This window comes from Orcinus orca, chromosome 19 (assembly GCF_937001465.1).
Source record: "Orcinus orca chromosome 19, mOrcOrc1.1, whole genome shotgun sequence".
Classification (NCBI taxonomy): domain Eukaryota; kingdom Metazoa; phylum Chordata; class Mammalia; order Artiodactyla; family Delphinidae; genus Orcinus; species Orcinus orca.
The window spans coordinates 45144269-45166088 of NC_064577.1; the positions used below are offsets into that span (position 1 = coordinate 45144269).

Below are 21820 nucleotides of genomic sequence, written 5' to 3' on the forward strand. Positions count from 1 at the left end.
ATGCGGGACGGACGCGCAATAGCGCGGCCCGGGCGCCGGGTAGCGGGGCGGGGTGGGGGATAGGCTTTGAGGGCCGGGACGCGCGGGAGCGTTTCCCCGTACGCTCTCCCTTCCCTCCTCTCCCCTCCCGGAGACTGCGGGGAGGGCGGGCGCGGTTCCGGGGGGTGGGCGGGCTGGGCGGGGAGGAGGCGGGGCCGACGCACTGGCTTCTCCCAGCACCTCCCGCTAGCATCCAGAGGGAGCCGAGCCTCCGCCAGGTCTGCGGGCCGGACGCTGGAGCGCAGCGCAGCGCAGCGCAGCCGTGTCTGTCCACTGAGAGGGCTGAACTGGAAGCCGAGCGCTGCCGCGGGAGGCGGGCGATGGGGGCAGGTGCTGCCGGCTGCGCCATGGACGGGCCGCGCCTGCTGCTGCTGCTGCTCCTGGGGGTGAGTGCTAGCCGGAGGGGAGCCCGCTCCCTTTCCCGGGACCGGAACCCCAAGGAGTTCAGGTTTTCCCGAGGGAAAAGAGAAAAGAGCGTTGGGATCCCAGATGCTGGGGGTGGATGGCGGGAGAGGAGCGCCGATGCCAGTATCCACGGAGGAGCGCCTAAGGTTCTCAGAACGAAGAGGCGACCCTGAGATTCAGGGTAGAGATGCGGACAAGAGGGGCGCACCTATGCGGGTCCTCATGTACCATGGGGGTGTGTGTGTGCAGGAGCTGGGAGGGGTCTCTCAGGAGCGAGTCGTGGGGCTCTCGGATGCCTGGGTTCTTCGGAAGAGGGCGCTTGAATGCTGGGAGCTCGAGGCGACTTTCCCCCTGAGCATCTTGATTTCTGGAGGGTCGTGGGACGGAACCCAGGCTAAAGAAGCAGGAGGAATGGGACGGGAACTAGAGAAGTGAGGAGAGAGTGTGGTTGGGGTGGGGAACCGGGGACGAGGGGATGGAACAATGTAAGAGGAGGATGGAGGGACTGGAGGCAAAGGGGACCGGGCATCGGACAATGAGGACCGGCCAGACAATGGGGGGGAGGGGCGTGGGAGGGGGAGGTTCGTGGAGGGGGGCTCTGTTGAGAGAGAAGTAGGTTAGGGACGGCAGAAAAGGGACGACGGCGAGGGAGGTAGAGAGATGGAAGCAAAATGAAGGGACGGAGAAGGGAGAGCGGACCCCGACCTGTCCGCCAAGAGACAGTAGGACGAGAAGAGAGAGCTGAAGCACAGCTGCTTCCCGCGCGTGTCGCGCGCTCTTTCTCGCGGCCTAGCGGGGTCGCGGAATTGCGGCTTGGGGTCCGAGGCTGGGAAGGGAGTGCCCACTTCGCCGGGGCGAACCCGTTTCCCGGGTTCCCCCGCGGCTAGTGGGCTTCTCCTACGCACTTATTCTAGCGGTTTGAAGCAAAGCCACGGACCGGATGGGACGGAGCAAGCGTCGTCCGACGGGTTCTCGCCGCCACCACTTCTCGGGGTGCAGAGAGGCGGGACGCGCAAAGTGGGGACGGTCCCGGCAGCGCGCAGCCGGGGGTCGCGCAGGCGAAGGGAACCCGCAGGAGGCGCTGCGGCGCGAGGGCTGAACCATCGCAGCTCCCCGCGCGACTGGGGCTGCGCGCCGCACCCGCCACCCAGACCCCCAGTTAAGCGGCCCGAGCGCCGCGCTGATGATTGGCTCCGTTTCCGCGCCCAGGCGGGTCGGGATTCCGCCCGCGCCCCGCCCAGCTTTCGATGAAGGACGCCGGGCACCGAACAAGACGGAGGCGCTCAGGCGCCTCGGATTCTGTCTCGGCAAAGGACTGTGGGTCCTCGTAAGCATCGAAATCTGCCCGGTAGTTCTGACAAGACATTCAGGAGATGTGACCCGTTGTGTGGCCATGAAGGGAGTGCCCTGGAAGGTTTGGCAATGGAGGAGGTGTCCTCACTCTCCCTGCCATCTTCATCTCTCATCTGAGCATTGCGCCCCCAAATCCCCATTACAGACAAGGAGACTGAGGCTCTGGGAGATTAAACCAATTGGTCAAGATCCCACAAGCGAGTTGAGACAGAATCCTAGCTAGACTGCCCCTCACCTGATTCCCAGCTCAGTACTCCCCGTACCTCTTAAGGGGCAGACCGGCGATCCAGCTCGGGATAAGAGCTGCGTGTCTCGGCGGCAGGCGGGCGTGACACCAACCCCAGAGTCAGGCCGGCGGAATATGGGGGCTGGGATGAGCAGAGACCCCTTCCGGGCACTAGCTCCATCCCCGAAGCTCAGCCTGGTTTCCGTGGGATAGCAGTACCTCCGGCTTCGTCCGGAGATTTGGGAGTGACTGCGGGCACGTTTGCTGACTAACGCCGCGAGTTAGAGATGCATCTCGTCTGGGGCGGGGGGGGGAGGCATGGAGGGGGGACTGGGGCGGCCAGTTGTGAGGATCCTGGAGGGGCGAGGGCATGGGCTCCGGATCTGGGCTGGAGAGTGTCCCCCGAATAAAGAAAAGGCGAGGAAGGAGGGGATCTGGGGGTGGAGGGCCTGGGGGCTCGGGAAGGTGGACCCAGCGCAGAATCTGTCGCCTGCAGCCCTTGCGGCTCTCGCCTCCGCCTTGCCGCGGGGCTGCTGTCTATGGGCTGGCGCTGCGCACCGCAGCGGTCCGAGTTTCTTCCTGGGCCGCGGCGAGAGTGCTGAAACCAGAGCGCGTCCCGGCGGGTCGGCTGGCGGGCCACGCCGGTAATGGAGGCACTCTGTCATTCAGACGTCTGTAACCGGAGCCGCCGGGCTGGCTAATGCGCCTAATAGGGATGCAGCGAGGGCAGCAAATGCGAGGACGGGAGCGGCCGGGTGGGGGAGGCGACGCCGGGAGGGAAGGGGTCCCCGCCTTGCTGTACCAGTCTGATCCCGTTCCCGCGCCTAGATTCTTCCCTGGGGGTGCGGGGTGGGGAAGCGGGAATAATAAAACTGGTTGAGTGCCTACCGTGTGCCACGCACTGCCCTGGGTAATTTCGCTTGTGTTATTTAATCCGTATAAGGCCCCAGCAGAGTAAATCTAGTTATTCCCATTTGACAGTTGAGGGAGCTGAATCTCCCTAATCTTCAGGCACGAAACCAAGCCCCCCAGTTACTATGGTGGCGTCCTTGTTGGAACCCAGGATGCTTGGCTTGGAGTTTACTCTTTCCTCCTTATGCCAGGCATACCCCCACCCAACCTTCCAGATCACGGAAGGGCACGTGGCCTTGAACCACCACTGGACCTGGAGGTTAGATCGTGTCCTATGCTCCTGGCACCACAAATTTATAACTGAGCCCCTTCACCGCCCACTCAGACCCCTGCCCCCTTTCAAAGTCTTTATGCATCTTCCTCCTCAGTAATTAGCTCTTGTCTCCGACCCCAAATCCACCCCATCTAAAGGAGTGGGGGACATGTGCCAGTGCCTCCCCAGGGCTTGCATGGGTCTCAAAAGACCCTTTGCATATTTGAAAACTCGCCAACCCCATGATGGTGGCCAATGGCTCCATTCACCTAAGGAACCTTTTGCTGAAGCTGTTGTGAATGGATAGGACTCATCACACTGAAGCCTTCCTATAGTTTCAAATTCTCTCAACTGTTTTGGTGTATTTTCTGTTTTGTCCAGTTTTTAAAATTTAATTATTAAAAGTCAATTCAGGACTTCCCTGGTGGTGCAGTGGTTAAGAATCCGCCTGCCAATGCAGGAGATACGGGTTTAAGCCCTGGTCCATGAAGATCCCACATGCCGCGGAGCAACTAAGCCCGTGCGCCACAACTACTACCTGCGCTCTAGAGCCCGCGAGCCACAACTACTGAGCCCTCCTGCCGCAACTACTGAAGCCCGTGTGACTAGAGCCCATGCTCTGCAACAAGAGAAGCCACAGCAATAAGCCCGCGCACCACAACGAAGAGTAGCCCCCACTTGCCGCAACTAGAGAAAAGCCTGCGTGCAGCAATGAAGACCCAATGCAGCCAAAAGTAAATTAAATACATAAATAAATTTATTTTTAAAAAAAGTCAATTAACCGAAGGATATTTCCACCTTAGTTTCTAGAAAGCCTGGATATGGCAACCCCCCAAAAAAAATTGCAAACATTCTAAAAAATGGAATAAGTGTAATAAGTATAACTTTCAGGCAAATGTGCCTATCATTTTGATAAGTTGATCATTTTGGAGCAATTAGCCTGAATCCTAGTCATCCTTCCCTGCTTCCCAAGATTGCCTGGCCTTGGACCCATAGAGGTTGTGGCCAGATTGCTGCATCAGGCCAGTTAGCAGAATGACCTCTGTGGGCCTCAGTTTCCACAGCTGTCAGACAGGGGATGAAGGCAATCCCTCAAGTCTTTCCTCCTCGGCTTCTGGAGCAGTTGTTCGGGGTGATGTTTCCTCTCCCTCATGGGACTGTGGCTCATCTCAGGAGTCAGGGACGATGTCTCATTGGAAACTCTTAGTTTAGTGCTCAGTCACTAGTTGAATTAGTTAGCAGTTCTCCATCCTCCTTTGGTCCCCATACCCTCTTCAGACGCTTCTTGGTGGGTCTCTCTTCATTTCTATCCTGCCTACTCTGAGATGGTTTCCCCTGTTTGGGGATGGCTCAACTCTCCTCTCCCACTACCTACCCCCCGGCTCAGCAGCTCACTCTCCCTAAGACAAGACACTTCTTTGGGGCTTCCCTGGTGGCGAAGTGGTTGAGAATCTGCCTGCTAATGCAGGGGATGCGGGTTCGAGCCCTGGTCTGGGAGGATCCCACATGCCGTGGAGCAGCTGGGCCCGCTTGCCACTACTAGAGAAAGCCCTCGCACAGAAACGAAGACCCAACACAGCAAAAATAAATAAATTAATTAATAAACTCCTACCCCCAACATCTTCTTTAAAAAAAAAAAAGATACTTCTTTGATACCCAACATTTATTGAAATCCAGCTATGCATCAGACAGATTTGTGTAAATTATTTCTTTTAATTTTCACAGAAACCTAGACAGTAGGTATCACCAACCCAACGTTTTAGGTGGGAAAACTGAGGCTTAGAGAGGTTGAGAATTTACCCCAAGTAGCATACGACTAAGTGGCAGATCTGGAATGTTTTGAAATAGAAAACAAAACAAGCACAGGAAACACATGGTTACTAATTATGTGGCCTGGACTCCCAAGTGCAAGACTTTGGAGAAGAGAGAGGACCATGGGCTGCAGCAGGGAGAGCAGGCTTTGAGAAGAGGGGCTTGCGCGAGGCTCCCACTCTGCCCACAACTGCCACAGTCAGATTGCCTCAGTTATCTGGAGCCCAGGTCTCTACTGACCTCAACTAACTGGAACACAGCCAAAAGCCACAGAAGACCTTGGAAAAGAGAAAAGAGGGGTCCCAAAGTGAATAAACACTCATTTATTTAATGCCTCCCGCAACTCTCTGAGGCAGGTACTGTCGTGGTTACCTAATGATGAAGAAACTGAGGCACAGAGAAATTCAAAACCTGTCCCAGGTCACCCAGCTCTAAGCTGTGAACCAGGATTCAGAGCAAGGAAGGCAGCTGAGGAGGAAGGTAGACTTTTTACTCTGAGAACGGCCCCCTCCTGGTTCCCATACTCCTTACACTCACTTTATTCTCCTTCCTCCCAGGGCTAGTTACACACTTTCTAAAATTCAATTCGACCTAATAAATAAGACTGGGGAGGGCCGCTCGGGTCACACTGGCAGCAGGAAGAACTGAAAACTGATACTTTAACAGGAAGGGAGGAGGCAGAAAAAACTATAAGAAAAGCTGACAGGAGAACTCTCTTGACAAAGGTGTGGTAATTTGGGATAAAGAACACAGGGCTCCACTGCATTGCATCCCAGAATACTCACGGATGTAAATATTGAGTCCCTGAGTCATGGGGAAACCGTGAAGGTACGTTCCAGAGACAGAGGAAGGTGCAGCCCCCGTGGTTAAAGTGAAAAACATTAGGTGAGAAGAACAGCAAAGCCATGACTTTCCAGAAACTCAGGTATCCAGAAAGTCAGGCCCTGGAGTTCTAGTTAATTGAGGCCATATCGTATTATGTTCTTAAATTCCATAAGTATACATGTTGGGTCCCTAATACATGTCAGGTACCGTCTCAGGCACTGAGGTGACCACAGTCCCTGCCTTCAGTGACCTGAGAGTCCAGTGGGGGACTCTGTAGAGTGTCAGACCAGACAAGAAGAGTGAACAGGGGGGACATGTGACAGGGCAACTCTGCCTGATTTGTCAGATCAGGGAGGGGCTGGGCCACAGGACCACTTCCCTGATGAAGTGACATTTAAGCAGAGCCCTGAAGGATGAAAAGAAATCTGAACAGACCTTTCTGGAACCTTGCTCACCTCCTGGGGGAAAGCCTGTATCTGGGACTACCCCCCGCCCCTAGGCTTCTGGTCTACAGATGTTCCCAGCACTGTGTTCCTGCCACCTGGGAGGAGATGGTGGCAACACCCAAGGTTCCCCTCCTTTGCTGCCTGCACCCTCCCCACCGGTTTCTTGAGGACCATAGGCTGCCTCCTAGACTGATCCAACCTGTCCATCCCCCTGCCTCCACCAAACCCTACTGAGACCTCAGGATATTAGAAAGGACTGAAGGGAAAGGAGTGTTTTGGGCCATGATCTGGCCAACATGGAAGCGAAATGCCCAAAATGACCTTTACAGCTCCTCTCTAGTCCCATGATCCAAGAAACCATACTTCCTCTGAGCATCAAATGGGAGCTACACGGTCTGGAGCCAGGAAAACAGGCTTTGGAGTTTTATTAGACATTAAGATTTTTTTTAAGGAACAGAAATATAAAGCAATCTGCCAGCAACCCCTCCCTCTAGGGAATCTGGTGCTAAATCATTCCATCCATGAGCAAAGATGCCTCGGCGGCGGGAATCTGACTCTCCTTTCCCCTGTTTGCAGTGTTGTTCCCACTGGCTGCATGGGGCGCAGGGAGAGGGGAGGGCTGGTGGCCGGAAATCAAACCCTGGGGGAGCGGGGTTGCTGGGTGGTGAGAGCAGCCACTTTCTCATATTGGTAACAGGCGTACTTTTCTCCTGTCTTGGCGCCAGACTCTCGATGACCGGCTGGTCATTTGCTTTGGCCCTGAGCTGTCTCCATCTCTATCGGTCTAGAGAGATGAAGACTCAGAGCAGGAAAGCCGAGAAGGTCAGAACTCCCAGAGCAGAACCAGGATTTGAACCCAAGGTCCCACCCCTCTGCTTCTGTTCTTGGACACCTCCCATTTGATACTTAATATGTGGAATGGTAGGATTAAGGGTGAGGAGTAGAGTCCTGCTAGACTTTGATAGAAAAAGACTCCCCTCTGGGTAGACGCATCCCTGGAGATGTGCAGCTTAGCAAGCGGCATTTGGACTAGATTTCAGCTTCTAGTTGCCCCCTTGGCTGGGAGCCCTGTGTAAGCTGCAACCTGCCTGCTGGTTCCTGACTGCTGCCCAAAGGCCCTCTGCTGGGCCTCAGGTTGCCTTCCCCACATGGTGTATCCTTGGGATTCCAGGAGTTACTGTAACCCCAAGATGAATTTTGCAGAAGGTCAGCATCTGAAGCTCTGATCTCACACCCCTAGCAGCCTGCAGGGCCGTGCTCTCCCGCTCTGCCTTTCTTCCCCATCAGCTTTCAAGTGCCAAATGCCTCCCTGGTGAGCTCATCCCAGCCCAGGTGGTTCCAATAGAAGGCTGCAGGAGGGGGTGTTTGCTCCCTCGGAGTCCACCCTGTCCCCTTTCCCTTGCCAGTCTGACCTTCTGGTCTTCCTCCACCCAGGTGTCCCTTGGAGGTGCCAAGGAGGTGTGTCCCACGGGCCTGTACACCCGCAGCGGTGAGTGTTGCAAAGCCTGCAACCTGGGCGAGGGCGTGGCCCAGCCTTGCGGAGCCAACCAGACCGTGTGTGAGCCCTGCCTGGACAGTGAGTATAGGGTGTCCGGTGGGGGGAGGGGAGCGGAATGGAAGGGGGGGCAAGGGGGCTGGAGGGCATGCCCAGTAGAGGCCTTCCAAGTGCTCTGCGCCCTGGCAGGGACTCCTGCCCACAACCGTATGGGTGCCAGAAGTGGGTCTGACCCAGCATAGGAGGCAGAGAGGGGAAGCTCAGAATGGATGAGGAAAGTATGCGGAGGGAGGAGGGGGACCAGATGGGGGATCCCCAGGCTGTGCCCCTTCCCAGCCCCCAAGTAGAGAGGCCTGGTAGAAGAGTGTGGCCAGGAGGGAGGAGTAGCTGATGCTAAAACCAGCTAAAAATATCATCTGCACTGCAAAATCGATGGCTGCCACTTACCCTTGGTGCGTTTGTGGGGAGGGGAGGAGGGTCAAATCCTGGCTGCCCTGGACACTGACCTTGGGGGATCCTGGGAGGGCGTGGCTAACCCTCCCCCCGGGGCCAGCTGTTCTCCAGCTCTGACGGAGGAAGCAGAGCTTTCCCCAGGCAGCAGGGACGGCGGTTGGAGCACCACAGGGATGTCCTTACTGGGGGGTGATGTCGGGTGCGAGAGGGGGGAGGGGCGCTGTGGCCATTCCTACCTGGGATTTCCCTGGGGAGGGCAGAGAACCCCATCTTCCAGAGGTGCTGGAGGAGGGAGGCAGGAAGATGGCAGGTCTGGGGTCTGAAATTCTTGCGCTTGACTCGGGAGTCTCATCTCTGCTGGATTCACTCCGCCCCTTCTGTTGCTTTCAGGCCATGGGCCCTTTTCCTGACTCTGCCTGGAAACCTTTCCTGTTGACAGTTAGATCTTGCCTTCTACCTGGCACTCAATGCCCACCTGGAGGGCCAGTGGGAACTCTACCCAGATTGTTCTTTAATCATGTTGGGGACAAGGCTACAGGAACTGGGAACTCTAAACGCCCCCGCCAGCCTGTCTTACCTTTGAATGCCTCGCCGCCACCACCGCTACCTCGAGGCACCTCACTGCACACAGCCCATCTGTCCTGCAGGCAGCCCCAACTCTTTGGTGTCCCAAACACTCTGTTGTCCTACTTCTGTACTAGTGGATCCTGTAACTCCATCCCCCAGCAGAGGGATGCCAGGTAGGGAGGCTGGACATCCCATAATGCCTTTGCTACCTTGCCATCTGGCCGCCTCCCTGGTCCTGGCCTAACAGGGTTTCTTTCCATCCCAGGGCAGGGTTGGCCAACCATCAGCTACCCTGGAACCTCCCACGTTTGCCTCTCTTATTTCCTAGACTCCGCCCAGGGCCTGTTCTCTTTGGACCCGAAGTCTCCCAGGATGGGACCCCAGTCCCTTCTGTCAAAACAAGCGGTGGGATAGAAGAGGCTGAGAGAGGGCATCTCTGGGGAAGGGGAGGGGAGACAGGAGCAGAGACCAGCTCGGAATGCTCCCTCCCACTTCCACCCTCTACTCCCCTCCCTTTCCCCCTTCCCCCTCACCCCCCTCCCCGCACCCCAGCTGGGTTAACAGGCTGCCTTTACAAGTCCGCTTTATGGGATGGAGACCCCAGTGGACTTTCCCTCTATCCTCAAAACGTTTCCGCAAGGAAACCCATTAAGCTCCTGCCTTCATTCTCTGCCCAAAAAAGACCACATTTTCCCCACCCACCAAAACCCTCTCCCAGGAGTTTGCTGCTAATTTTCTGTATTTTCCCATGGGCAGGGCCCTCCCCTTCCCCTCCCATGTGACTAGACCCACCCCTGCTGCCACATGCCACCCAGATAGGAGCCTCTGGTATAAATTGGGCCTCCTGCCTTGGCTGTTTTGGTTTGGAAGTCCTTTCTGATGTCTGACTAATATCCCTGCTACTGAAGTTCATTGAATTGATCATTGCCCACCCCAGGGGGCCCAACCTTTACAGGATCCCTGCTGTGTGTCACGTGCTACTGAGGAATTTCACTTATTCCTCATCACAACCCTGTGAGTGGAGACATTATTCCCTGTTTTACAGAGAAAGAAAAAAGCTCAGAGAGGTTAAGTAAAACACCCAGAGTCACACAGCTAATAAAGTGATGGAAGCAGGTTTTGAATCCAGATCTGCCTGATGCCTAGGAGAGAAACACAGGAGTCCCTCTGCCAGAACTGACTTGAAACTGAAGTCTTCCTCCAGGCCCATCTCTGTCTTTTCTTCTCTTCCCCCCCAACTGCTGCCCCTTTTACTTCTCTGCTTTTTCCTTCTTTGCTTCTGCAGTTCCAACCCCAACCTCCAAGATAATGACCCTGTGCTCCATCTTGTCTCTTGATGGCATTAAGGAAAGTTAAGAGAGGACCCCCACAGCGAGCCTCGATTTCCGTCCATGGGGATCCCAATCTCTCTACCTGTTTCCACATTCTGAGCAATCCTCCCTCCCCAGTTCTCAGGTTCTAAATCTGTGCTCTTCCTGCCGTGGGAGCAAGGATACATCCTCTTGGATTCAGTTTGGCATGGAGTTCTCCACCCTGGGCTGGAAGGGGTGAAGAAGATCTGGCTCTGTGCCTTCCCCACTCTTTGCACAAGGCGGAGAAGACCCTGGCATCCCTCCCCTTATTCTGGAGCTCACATCCATTAATTAAGAGAGCGTGAATCAAGAGTGAGCTTGGAAATCTTCCCTTCATGTCCTTTGAAAGAGCAGAGGACTATATATGCAAGTCCTCCCTTCCTTCTAGCTTCAATCCCTCCTGCAGTACCTTTCTTGCCAGGAGTCCCATCCCTGCCCTCTAGAGCCAAGCCCTTCAGCAGCTGGGGTAGCGCCATGGGTGGGAAATTCTGTTGTCTATTCCTAGTCGCTCCCATTCAGGCCACACCTGAGCCCCCACCTGTGCAGAGAGGCATGGGAGGGCAGCTGAGGTGGGAGCCTGCCTGGTGAAGGCCGGCTCTGCCCGGGCTGGGTTCACAGCTTAACTCTGGCCTGTGGGGAGGGCTGGATGGGAACCACTCTCAGATTATTCCTTAATCATGCTGGGAACTCTCTAAGAGAATCTGCTAAGAAATTTACTGGCACCAGCTGGGTTACCCCCTGAAACCTCAGCGCCAACGCTTCCGGGGCCTGGAGCACCGGGCTCCTGGACCCCCGGGCTCCTGGCCCCCTTCCTCCTTCCCAGTCGGGTGCCACCAGCTTTCACACACCGGGGATCCGGGCCCGGAGGGAAAAGCGGGGGAGTCAGTGAGGGGGCGAGGTAGAACGAGGGTGTCCCGGGATGCGGCGGGAAGGCCTCCAGCCCCTGCGTCCCAAGTGCCCCCAGGGCAAGCGGCTAGACGCGGGGCGCGGCTCCCCCCGCACGTCCGTCTGTCCTCAGGCGTGACCTTCTCGGACGTGGTGAGCGCCACGGAGCCGTGTAAACCGTGCACCGAGTGCGTGGGGCTGCAGAGCATGTCGGCGCCCTGCGTGGAGGCCGACGACGCCGTGTGCCGCTGCGCCTACGGCTACTACCAGGACGAGACGACGGGCCACTGCGAGGCGTGCCGCGTGTGCGAGGCGGGCTCGGGGCTCGTGTTCTCATGCCAGGACAAGCAGAACACCGTGTGCGAGGAGTGCCCCGACGGCACGTACTCCGACGAGGCCAACCACGTGGACCCGTGCCTGCCCTGCACGGTGTGTGAGGACACGGAGCGCCAGCTGCGCGAGTGCACGCGCTGGGCCGACGCCGAGTGCGAGGGTGAGCGTCGGGGCTGCGGGGTGGGGGTGGGGGGCGCCCCGGGGTCCGCAAGGGTCTGCCGTGTTCTGCGGGGCCAGTGGACACCCTCCCGATCCTTCCCACCAATGGACCCTACCCACTGTTTACCCTTTGGGGCTGTTTGTTAAGCCATCCTCATCCTCCCAGGCCACACTCATTTCCCAGGGCTTTGTTAATCTGTGGCTGCCGGCTGGGAATTGGACGGGTGGTAGATGAGCGGCACGAATAGGACAGATAGGACACGTCTGATCCTTGAGGCAGACTCTCTGCACTGGAGAAGGGGGTCTGAGGACCCTCAGGAGTTGGGACCTTTTGTCTCTGAGGCCCATAGTGGTTTATGGCTCTGGGACCTGGGATGGAGTCTGCCCTGTCACTTACTATCTGAGCGACGTCAAGGAGGTCACTTCAGTTTCTGGACCTCAGTTTCCTCGCTGCACGCGGTTTCCACCGTTGCTGTGGGTTTGGGCCGGGGGCTGGCTCACTTCAACTTGTGGGGGAGGGGTCAGCAGTCACTGGTACAGTTTAGTCAAGGACGAAGTTAGACCCAGGGAACACTAAGGAGGTCGTGCGGACAGGGGCTTTGGGACAGATAGAGGCGGAACAGCAAGCCTGGGGCTTGTGAGCCCGAGGATGAGGCAGGTGCACATGGAGGGCCCTCAGCTTCCTGGGTGGATGGGAGCTGGGTGTGCCCTTCTTAGCCAGAAGGGGCAGTTCCTGGGATGGGAGGAGGAAGCACTGTGGCAGTCAGGGCAGAACCGTTTTGGTCCCTGGTTGGTGACATCCATCTTGGGGGAGAGATTGACAATGCCTTTACTTTCTATCCCCCGTTCAGCTGTTTCCCCTTGGGGCCTAACCCTCAGGGTGCTCTCACTCTGAGCAGGCAACGCAGTGCCTCCTTCAGGAGCCCTAAGTTGGACGGGACAGAGACAGCCTTTGCCCCAGTCTGATGAGGGAGATGCAGTCCCAGCACTTAGTTCCCAAGAGATCCCCCCATTCTGGTGGGGGCAGCACAGCCTCTGCCTTCAGTCAGCCCCCAGTTGGATGGGAGAGATAGATCCCCTGCCGTGGGGAGCCTGCAGTCTGACACACACACGCCAGCCTTCCACATCCTGTGATCTCTGGCGCAGGGAGCTCAGGGCGCAAAGGGCCGTTAAGCGGGGCTGAGGCCAGGCGTGTGTGTGAAGCTTGCTCCATTGGGATGTGGGGTCAGGGTGGAGAAGTGGGGTGCAGAACGTGGTGGTTCCGGTGGCCACTGCCCTGGGCCAGGAGACAGGCAGGTAGCGTCAGGCGCAGGGCAGAGGAGGGAGGGAGTTTCAGCGCCTGCAGCAGGCAGGTGGGTGGCACGCTTCTGTGGGCAAGTCGGCACCAGCTAGTGGGGGGGACTTAGGGGTGCGGTTAGAGCAAAGAAAGGTGCTGGCTGGGGGAGGGGTGGGCTCTGCCTCTTGGCGTTCACACGTTCCTTCCAGATACCACTCTACTTTCCCAGCCACCCTGAAGGGGTGCGTTTATCCCTGCCCCTCTTCCCCTCACCCTCTAGCCTCTGAACGGGTAAATGTCAGCTCCAGGGCAGAGGGAACATTTCAGGAAATGGAATTTGATTTGTGGTGGCTTGGTTGCCCCCCTCCCCTCCACTGCAGGGTACTTCCTTGCATAAACACTTCCGGTGTCAACATGGTGACTCACCCACCCTGGGGGCAGAACCTGCCCCCCTCCCCAAGCAGAAAAAATTGGATTTAGGAGGAGTAACCTGGCCCCTCTTTCCACCCCCAAGTCTGACAGCTCCCATTCTGGAAACGGCTGTCAGGACCTGCCAGGGCTTAGTGGGTTGGAATGCTAGTGGACACAGCCACATCTGGATCTCATCCCCACCCCCAAACAGGGCGGGGGATCGGAGAGACGAGGAGAAAGCGCCCTGGAAGGCGCTGTCTTCAGCCTGGGCCGTCTCTCGGCTTTTCCCCACTGCTCTCAAATCTCTGTGATGCCTGATTTCGGTGACCCTCCACCCAGCCATGCCTTCAGCCTCTGGGTTCGGGTCAGCTGAGCAGAGCTGCACCCTTAGCCTCGGGGCTCAGGCTGCCCCTCCAGCTGGCCCAGTCCCCTAGCCGGGCAAGAGAAGACCCTCCCCGGGCCAGCGCCTTGTCTGGGGCTGCCAGAAGGAGGGCTGTGTTTCCTCCACTCCCTGCCCCACCTCTTCCACGCCTTCCTTCCCAGGACTGAGATGGGGGAGGGGTGGGATAGGGCAGCAGATGGCAGCCCCCTCCCAAATGCCAACCAGATGGATTCCAGATTCACATGTGGGGACCTTACTCCTCAGAATGTGCTGAAAATGGGGGCCTTTGAAGCATCTTTGCCTTGAGCCAAGGAGGCCTAGGAAACCGGTGGGCAGTTTCGACTCCAGCTTGGGTGGGCAAACTGGGGGCTAGGTGAGGCAGAGCTGGGGAGCAAAGTGCCTGCCCTTCACCCCATCAGCTTGTCCTGTCTGCTTTCCCTCCCTGCTCCAGGCGTGGGAAGCGAGGAAGGAAGGGGTAGGCAACTTTGCCCAGACAGGTACCCCCAGGTCGTCCAGAGTCCACAACCCCAGGTACTGCCCCCGGCTGGGTGGCAGAATGGAAAATCCCACCCACTTGTGCCAGGGGCTGCTGGGTCCCCTGGCAGGGAGGCTGGCAGTGCCCAGCTGGCATGAGAGAACCTAGGCGGGTGACAGGGCAGTCTCCCTCCCCTGAGGCAGTGGCAGTGCCTGCTCTGTGGGCCCTCTCTCCACCAGCAGTCCTCGACCTTCCCAAGTTGGGTTTGGGCTATCTGACACTGTCATCTCTGGGTGGCAAGATCAGACCGTGTGGGGGCCACGCAGGGCAGGAAATAGAGGCTAGCTACTATCCACGGACCAGCTAGAGGGAAGCAAGACAGCTGGGCACCTCCCCACCCTGCCCGAGCCTAGAGCCAGGACACCAGAGACTAGAAAGGAGGCTGGATGCCAATTCTCAGGGGCCGGTGCCGGGGAAGGTACCCCTCTGCCGGACCTGATTACCCTCATCCTTCTTTAGGACAGGGGTGACCGGCGCCACTGGGGCAACCTGTGGCCAGAGAAATTACATTTCCCTAGCCTGATTCCAGCTGGAGGCGTCCTAGGGCCCACTCTCTTCTTTGTGTGTTTACCTCCATGCTGGGTTTTTGGGTACCCAGGGTAGGCAGAGTAGAATTCTAGGATCACAGTTATACCCAAGATGGAAGGGAACTTAAAGACCGTCTCTTTTCATATCCCCATTCATGGGGAAGTTGAAGTCCTGAAAGTTGAAGGGGCTGGTCCAGAGTCACACAGCAAGTCAGCGGCAGAGCCGAAGGGGACCCAGCGCTCCTGATTCTTAGGCCCTTGCTCTTCTCCACCATCGTGACATCATACACCCAATCCCAGCCCTCTCTCCTGTGTGTAGCCGCTGGACATACAAGCATCTGGGGCAAGGAGGGGGCTGGGGGAGAAGCTCTGAGGGTCAGAGCATAGGAGAGGGGCGGGGGGAGTGGGCCCTCACTCCTGTAGCCCTTTCTCCCAGAGATCCCTGGCCGTTGGATTACACGGGCCACGCCCCCGGAGGGCTCAGACAGCACAGACCCCGGCACCCCGGAGCCTGAGGTACCGCCAGATCAAGACCTCGTAACCAGCACGGTGTCAGATGTGGCGACCACAGTGATGGGCAGCTCCCAGCCCGTGGTGACCCGAGGTACCACCGACAACCTCATCCCTGTCTACTGCTCCATCCTGGCTGCTGTGGTTGTGGGCCTCGTGGCCTACATCGCCTTCAAGAGGTGAGAGGGGGAACGGGAGCCAGGGAGCCAGATCTTTACCCTCAAGGAGGGCTTTGCTGCGACCATGACCTGAAAATGCACACACTTGTTTTTTTTTTTTTTTTTTTTTTGCGGTACGCGCGCCTCTCACTGTTGTGGCCTCTCCCATTGCGGAGCACAGGCTCCGGACGCGCAGGCTCAGCGGCCATGGCTCACGGGCCCAGCCACTCCGCGGCTTGTGGGATCTTCCCGGACCGGGGCACGAACCCGCGTCCCCTGCATCAGCAGGCGGACTCTCAACCACTGCGCCACCAGGGAAGCCCCGCACACGCGCTTTTAACTCAACCCCAAACCAAGCTCATCCTCACTTACCATCAGCTTCTCCACTCCAGGGTGTGGCAGGTCAACAGGAGGTACGGAAGGGGATCGTCCCTGTCCTCTCCTGGTGCCAGCACCTCCCCGCCCCCATTCTTCTGCCCCACCTGCCTCCCTGCACACAGAGCTTCCTTTACCAGCAGCTTGTGTCCTCATTCCCTGAACCCCGTTACCTGTGTGTACGTGTGCGTGTATCTCTTCCTTCCCACGTCACACATGGGGTCTGATGGCGCCCATAGCCAGAAATGCGGGATGTGGATAAGTCCTAGGATGCGTTGTAAATGTTTAAGTGCATTTTCCATTCTTAAAAAAAAAAAAATCATCAAAGTAATAACGTGCTTATTGGGGAAAATGCAAAGAAGACCAATGTCTTGTAAAGCAAAAAGCAGTAAAGCTTCTTTTTATCTCCCCAAATCCTACCCCTGTCCTCCTGGGAATCTGTTTGGAATGGATCCCTTCCAGCCATTTTCTACGCATTTATAAACACATGTGTGGAAAACCTATACATACACGTGCAGGTTTTTGTTTTTTTTAAAGCATCAATGTGATAACATTATACATATTCTACATCTTACTCTTTCAGTTAATCTCCCTCGGGAGAGCTTTCCTCAGAGCATATAGATAATCTGATTATTTATAATTGCTCGTTCAGTAATACGGGCGGATCATAATTTATTTAACCAGTCTCCTATCGATGGACATTTGCTTTGTTTTTCATTTCTTCTTATTGCTTATAACAGCAGAGGGAATCCGTGTACATACCCCTGCACACACGTGGGAGTACTTTAGAAGGGTAGACTGGGAAAAGTGGAGCTCCAGGGAAGGCATTTATTTGTGCACCATTCATCCCATGGACATTTACTAAACACCGGCCGCACACACCAAGCCCTGGGTGCCTCTCTGCCGTCACGGTGTTTCCGGTGTGGGCCAGGGGCAGACAGGTAGAGGAAGGAGAGCCTCCCGTGGCGCGCGGGGTTACAGATGGACACCCCCTGGGCTCCCGGCACCCACACGCCAGAGCACAGATACCTTAGCGGCGTGGCCCGTGCGCCCCTCAGCCCCGTGACTGGGGCTGTCCTCTGGTTCCAGGTGGAACAGCTGCAAACAGAACAAGCAAGGAGCCAACAGCCGGCCCGTGAACCAGACGCCCCCACCCGAGGGAGAAAAACTGCACAGCGACAGCGGCATCTCTGTGGACAGCCAGAGCCTGCATGACCAGCAGTCCCACACACAGACAGCTGCAGGCCAGGGTAAGCAGTGGGGCCGGGCGGCGGGCCGGGGGGGCGAGGCAGGGAGAACAGGGGTGGTTAAGCTTAGGCTATAGGAGGGACTGCAGAGGGGCTGGCTGCGGGCTGCTGTGTGGAAGGATGGGAGAGGCGGGCGGAGGGCATGGGTAGGAGAGGCCCTTTCCGGTGGGGATGACTTGGGAAACGGAAGCTTTGACAAATCGGAGCATCTAGACTCATCCAGCTAATTGTCCCCCAGGGCTAATCACTCCCCAAAGTGGCTGCAATTAGCCTCCTGCCCAGGACTTCTGGGGAACAAGTAGTTAATTATGTCCCCTAATCGGTGGCCCATAGCCCAGCTCCAGTACACTTGCTGCAGTTGGGTCTGAGGCCAGAAGTCCTGTCTCCTGAGCCTTGATTAATTGCTGGGGGTGGGAGGGGGTTAGTGGGCAGGGAGGTTAGGTTGTAGGGATGGTTCTGGAGCTGTGGGTGAGTCAGCATCCCCCAGGTGCCTCCACAGCCCTGCCCACATCCAGGACTGCATCTCGGGCATCCCTCTGCTTCTAGACCCTCGGGTCCTCCCCAGATCGGGAGGAGAAATGCCTCGGCCCTTCTTGGGTCTTACTCCAGGCCCCCACTCCCACGGTGGGGGAAAGGGTGTCCAGCGGGTAGCGCCTGACTCCCCCTGGGTTCTTGGCAGCCCTCAAGGGTGACGGAGGCCTCTACAGCAGCCTGCCGCTGGCCAAGCGGGAGGAGGTGGAGAAGCTGCTCAGTGGCTCTGCGGGGGACACCTGGCGGCATCTGGCCGGTGAGCTGGGTTACCAGCCTGAGCACATAGACTCCTTCACCCAGGAGGCCTGCCCGGTCCGCGCCCTGCTGGCCAGCTGGGCCGCCCAGGACAGCGCCACCCTTGACACCCTCCTGGCCGCCCTGCGCCGCATCCAGAGAGCCGACATTGTGGAGAGCCTGTGCAGCGAGTCCACGGCCACGTCCCCGGTGTGAGCCGGCCCGGGAGCCCCTGCCCTGCCCCCACATTCCGAAGACTGATGTTCCAGCCAACCCCACAGGCCAGCGTCAGAGCTGCGCGCCTCTGGGCAGGGCCTCGGAGCCCGGGCCCCCAAACCACAGCCCTGTCACTCTCCTGTGTGGCCCCATCGCTTCCGATCACACTCCCTCTCCAGCGCCAGAAGTGCCCCTGCCGCCTCTCCCACCCTGCCCTGCCCTGTCGCCATCTCAGGCCTCCTGCCGCCTTCTCCCCCCACTTCTAGGGGGGCCAGCCCCTCCCACCTTAGCAGGTTGTCATATATGGGGGGCTGGCACCAGGGATGGTGTTGAGGGCGTGACGGGGTCCCAGAGACTCAGAGGGAGAGACTGAGGAACCAGAGCCATGGGCTCTACACTGTGATCTTGGGGAACGAGGGAGCACCTTCGTGGCCTCAACCTCCCTCATCCCCCTCCCCCCTCCCCTCTGGCCTAATAGGAAGAGGATCAGAGGTTTGATAGAGCTGGAAGAGGGGCTTGAAATCTAGTCCATCCCCCTCATTTTACGAACAGCAGAGTGAGGCCCAGAGAGAGGCAGCGATTTGCCCAAAGCCACCCAGAAATGGGGAGGCCAAAGATGGGCTGTCTCCCGAAACGAGGGGTGCAGGCCTCCGGTTTGCAGGGAGTGGGGGGGCCAGGCGACCCTCTGGGAAATGTCTCGAAGCCAAACCCAGTCTGCCCTTCACCGTCTCCAGGCCTGTCCAGCCCCTGTGGAGAGGGGACGCTTCACCCAAGGCCTGGCCCATTGACCCATCCTGACCCCAGTCAGGTTTGGGGTTTGTGGCAAGGGGTGCTGTTTCCCTCTGCCTGTCCCCTCAGGCATGTCAGTGTGGCATCCGTGGTGTGGCTCATCTGTAGGTACCCACCATCCCCGCACAGACCCAGAGCCAGTATAGGCAGCATCTTCCCCTGGAGTCAGCCCTGGGGGACTGAGGAACCCCACCTGCAACACAGAGATTTACAGGCACACACACACACAGGATGAGAAATCTCGCTTCTCTCCAAGAGTTCTTCCTCTTGGGCTGTGGCCGGATCCTCCTGGGGCAGCTGCCAGAGAAGCATTGAAGGGAATTGAACTCTACTCGCTGTCTTCCCTCGCCCCCGGGTTTGGCAGGCCAAGGACGGCTGAGGCTTGGGCTGGCGCCTGCCTTCCAACGGCCTGCACGTGGAGGAATGCTCCCCCGTTCCACCCCTTCCCTGCAAGCACGGGTTTGGCTGGGCCCTGGAGGCTGCAATGAAGACAAGTGGACCAGCGTGGGAATGCAGCAAGAAGGAATTGAGTTAGACTGTGGCCCATAGAGGGTCTCTCCCAAGTTTAGAGAACCCTACAAAGGACTGTTTTTTCCCTAGCTTGGTACCGGAAAGGGGCCATGGAGCCCCTCCTGGCCTGTTCTGTTTTGCTTGATGTTGGAATGAGTGTGCCCCGCCCCGTCTATTTAGCATGAACGAGCCCTGACCAGGATGTGCACGGACAGCCACCCCCTCCCCAGCCCAGGGGTCTCTCAGGCACTGGGAACGTTGTACGTAGATGGTATTTCTTTGACCTGAATCTGTGATGGGAGGAGGAAACTCACCTGCTGGCCCCTTACCTGTGAATGTGGGGAGTGGGACAGAGTCTGAGGTATTTCTTTTCCTCCCCAGCAGTGGGGGAGGGGGTCGGAGGTTGCACGTATGTTTCAGCATGTGTTTGGTTCTGGGGCCCCTCCTGCCTCCCTTTGGGCTGAGGTGGAACCCTTTTGCCCCCTCCCCCCGCCAGCTGGGGGCTGTGAACTCCAGGCTCCTTGTCACCCTCCCTGTCACCTGCCCCTTGCATCCTGTGTAATCATTTCTTGGGCCCTCCTGAAACCTACACATAAAACATAAATGATGAACATTAAATAGCAAAGAAAGGAAAATCGTGCAGAGATTTTCTGGAAACACACGTGGTTTGAGTTGGTGGGGGGTTATGTGTGTGGGGCAGGGACCCAGGTATAATTTCCAACTCAGTGAGTTCCTGTCCTATTTTCCCCACACACAATGGGGAAGTTTTAACAGAAATCCAGCAAATTCACACGTGTCACCATGGAGTTAATTTAAATGGGATAGAGAGGGAGTGGGGGCCCTTGCCGCCAGACTTTGGAGAGGGAAAGTAAAAACGGCCATGCAGGAAGCTGGCCAGCTGTGAACTTGACCAGATGTCAGAGTGAAACTGACCACAGGGGAGCCAGAGGCTTGCTGGGAGGGCCAGGTCACAACCCCACGGCTCGCAGCCACCCACACGGCTTGGGAGGCACACCACCCCCCAGCACACAAGCACACACACAAGGTCTGGCTCCAGATGGCCTGGCGGGAGCCTGGCTGGTCCGGCCTGGAGTTGGGCAGGCCCCTCCCTTGTGGCTCTCCCAGGCAGGTCCCAACCCCAGCTCCTACCAGCCTGGCTTTGAGCCCTGCCTGGTCTGGGAGCTGCAGGGTTCCAGGCCCCGGGTCTGTGTCCCTCTCCCAGGCTGGCCTGGCAGCTGGTCCGAGCTGCTCGGCCTCTGCTGGTGGCTTGGCCAGGTCTTCTGATGGGCCTGACTCGTGGTTGCTAGGGAATGCCACGGGAGGCTTGCTTTCCCAGAAAGAACAGCAAACAAGCCTTCCTGATCTTGGGATCCTGGGAGGGGCCAGCCGGGCCCCAGCCAAGAGTTAGGCATGAGGTGGAGGGAAGCTGTCTTCCATCTCCCACCCCCAGGCTGTGAGGGTTGTGAGGAAGGTGGCGGGGAGGGGGCAGTGATTTAGAGCCGGTATAGGAAATGATCCTGGGTCTTGGGTAACCCCCAGTGTGATGGGGGAGACAGACTGTCTTGAGGAAGCCTCCCACCTAATGGGGGAGACACAGCCCCAGACTTGAAGATACCTCTAATCTGGTGGGGAAGGCACAATTCCTATCCTAGAAGAGCCCCCATTCTCATGGGGGAAATGCCTCTAATTAGGTGGGGGAGAGCTGGACGCTGCCTGTGGGAATAAGGAGACACAAACTCCTGTCTTCCACGATCTTATGTACTTGAGGGGGTGGCAGCAGACAGCCCCTGTATGGTGTGCAGTGCCATGCTAGGGGTGAGTGGGGGCCCCAACCCAGACTCACCCCTACCAGGGGTTAGGGAAGGTTTGCCAGTAAAGAGACACTGAAGCTGAGCCCTATCGAAGTGGAGTCGACAAGCCAGGGGAGGAGAGAGTTCCTGGCAGAAGAATCAGTGCAGCAAAGGCCCTGAAGAGAGAGAATAGAGCCCATGGGGCCTGGGGAGGCTCCTGTGCCTAGAGCCCAGAGAGTGAGTGGAAGGTCAGTGGGGCCAGATGGGGAAGGGCTTACAAAGAGACACGTTAAAGCATCTGGACTACATCCTAGAACAGTGGGGAGCCACTGACGGGGATTAAGCAGCGGGTGCCGTAGACAGATTTCCATCTTAGAAAGCACCAGCTCTGGCTGCAGTGTGGAGGGTGAGGGTGGGCAGGTTAGGTGGGCCAGGAGGTGGAAGTCAGAGGTAAAGGATGGGCCACAGGGATGGCGAGAAGAGGGCATTGAGAAAGCTCCGCATAGCATGCAGGACTGGGTAGGAGATGTGGAGGTGACTGACACTGGCCTCGGGCTTCTGGGGGTAGCGGAGCAGAGAGCCTGAAAGACATCGTACCAGAGAGTCGTACCTCCCCCACCACATTGTGGAGAAACCCCCTCTGCCCTCCTTCAGCCTAGCCTCCATCCTTCCTTCTCTAATTCCCCTGCAAGGGCAAAAATGCTTCATCGGCTCCCCATCTTTAATGTGGCCCCGGAGGCTGCGTAAGGCCCCTGCCCATCCCTCCAGACTCACTGCCTTGCTCCAGCTGTCCTCTTCCTCAGTCTCTGCTCTT

General features: G+C 57.7%; 1 protein-coding gene across 1 annotated transcript; it reads left to right on the forward strand.

Annotated features, from left to right (window-relative positions):
• The first annotated feature begins 204 nt into the window (after positions 1 to 204).
• NGFR (nerve growth factor receptor) lies at positions 205 to 19846 on the forward strand. The gene is made up of 6 exons (XM_004282644.2): positions 205 to 425; positions 7706 to 7847; positions 11157 to 11516; positions 15083 to 15335; positions 16779 to 16939; positions 17616 to 19846. Exons 1-6 carry the CDS (start codon positions 360 to 362, stop codon positions 17915 to 17917), a joined length of 1284 nt encoding a protein of 427 aa, XP_004282692.1. The 5' UTR covers positions 205 to 359; the 3' UTR covers positions 17918 to 19846.
• The last annotated feature ends 1974 nt before the right edge of the window (positions 19847 to 21820 follow it).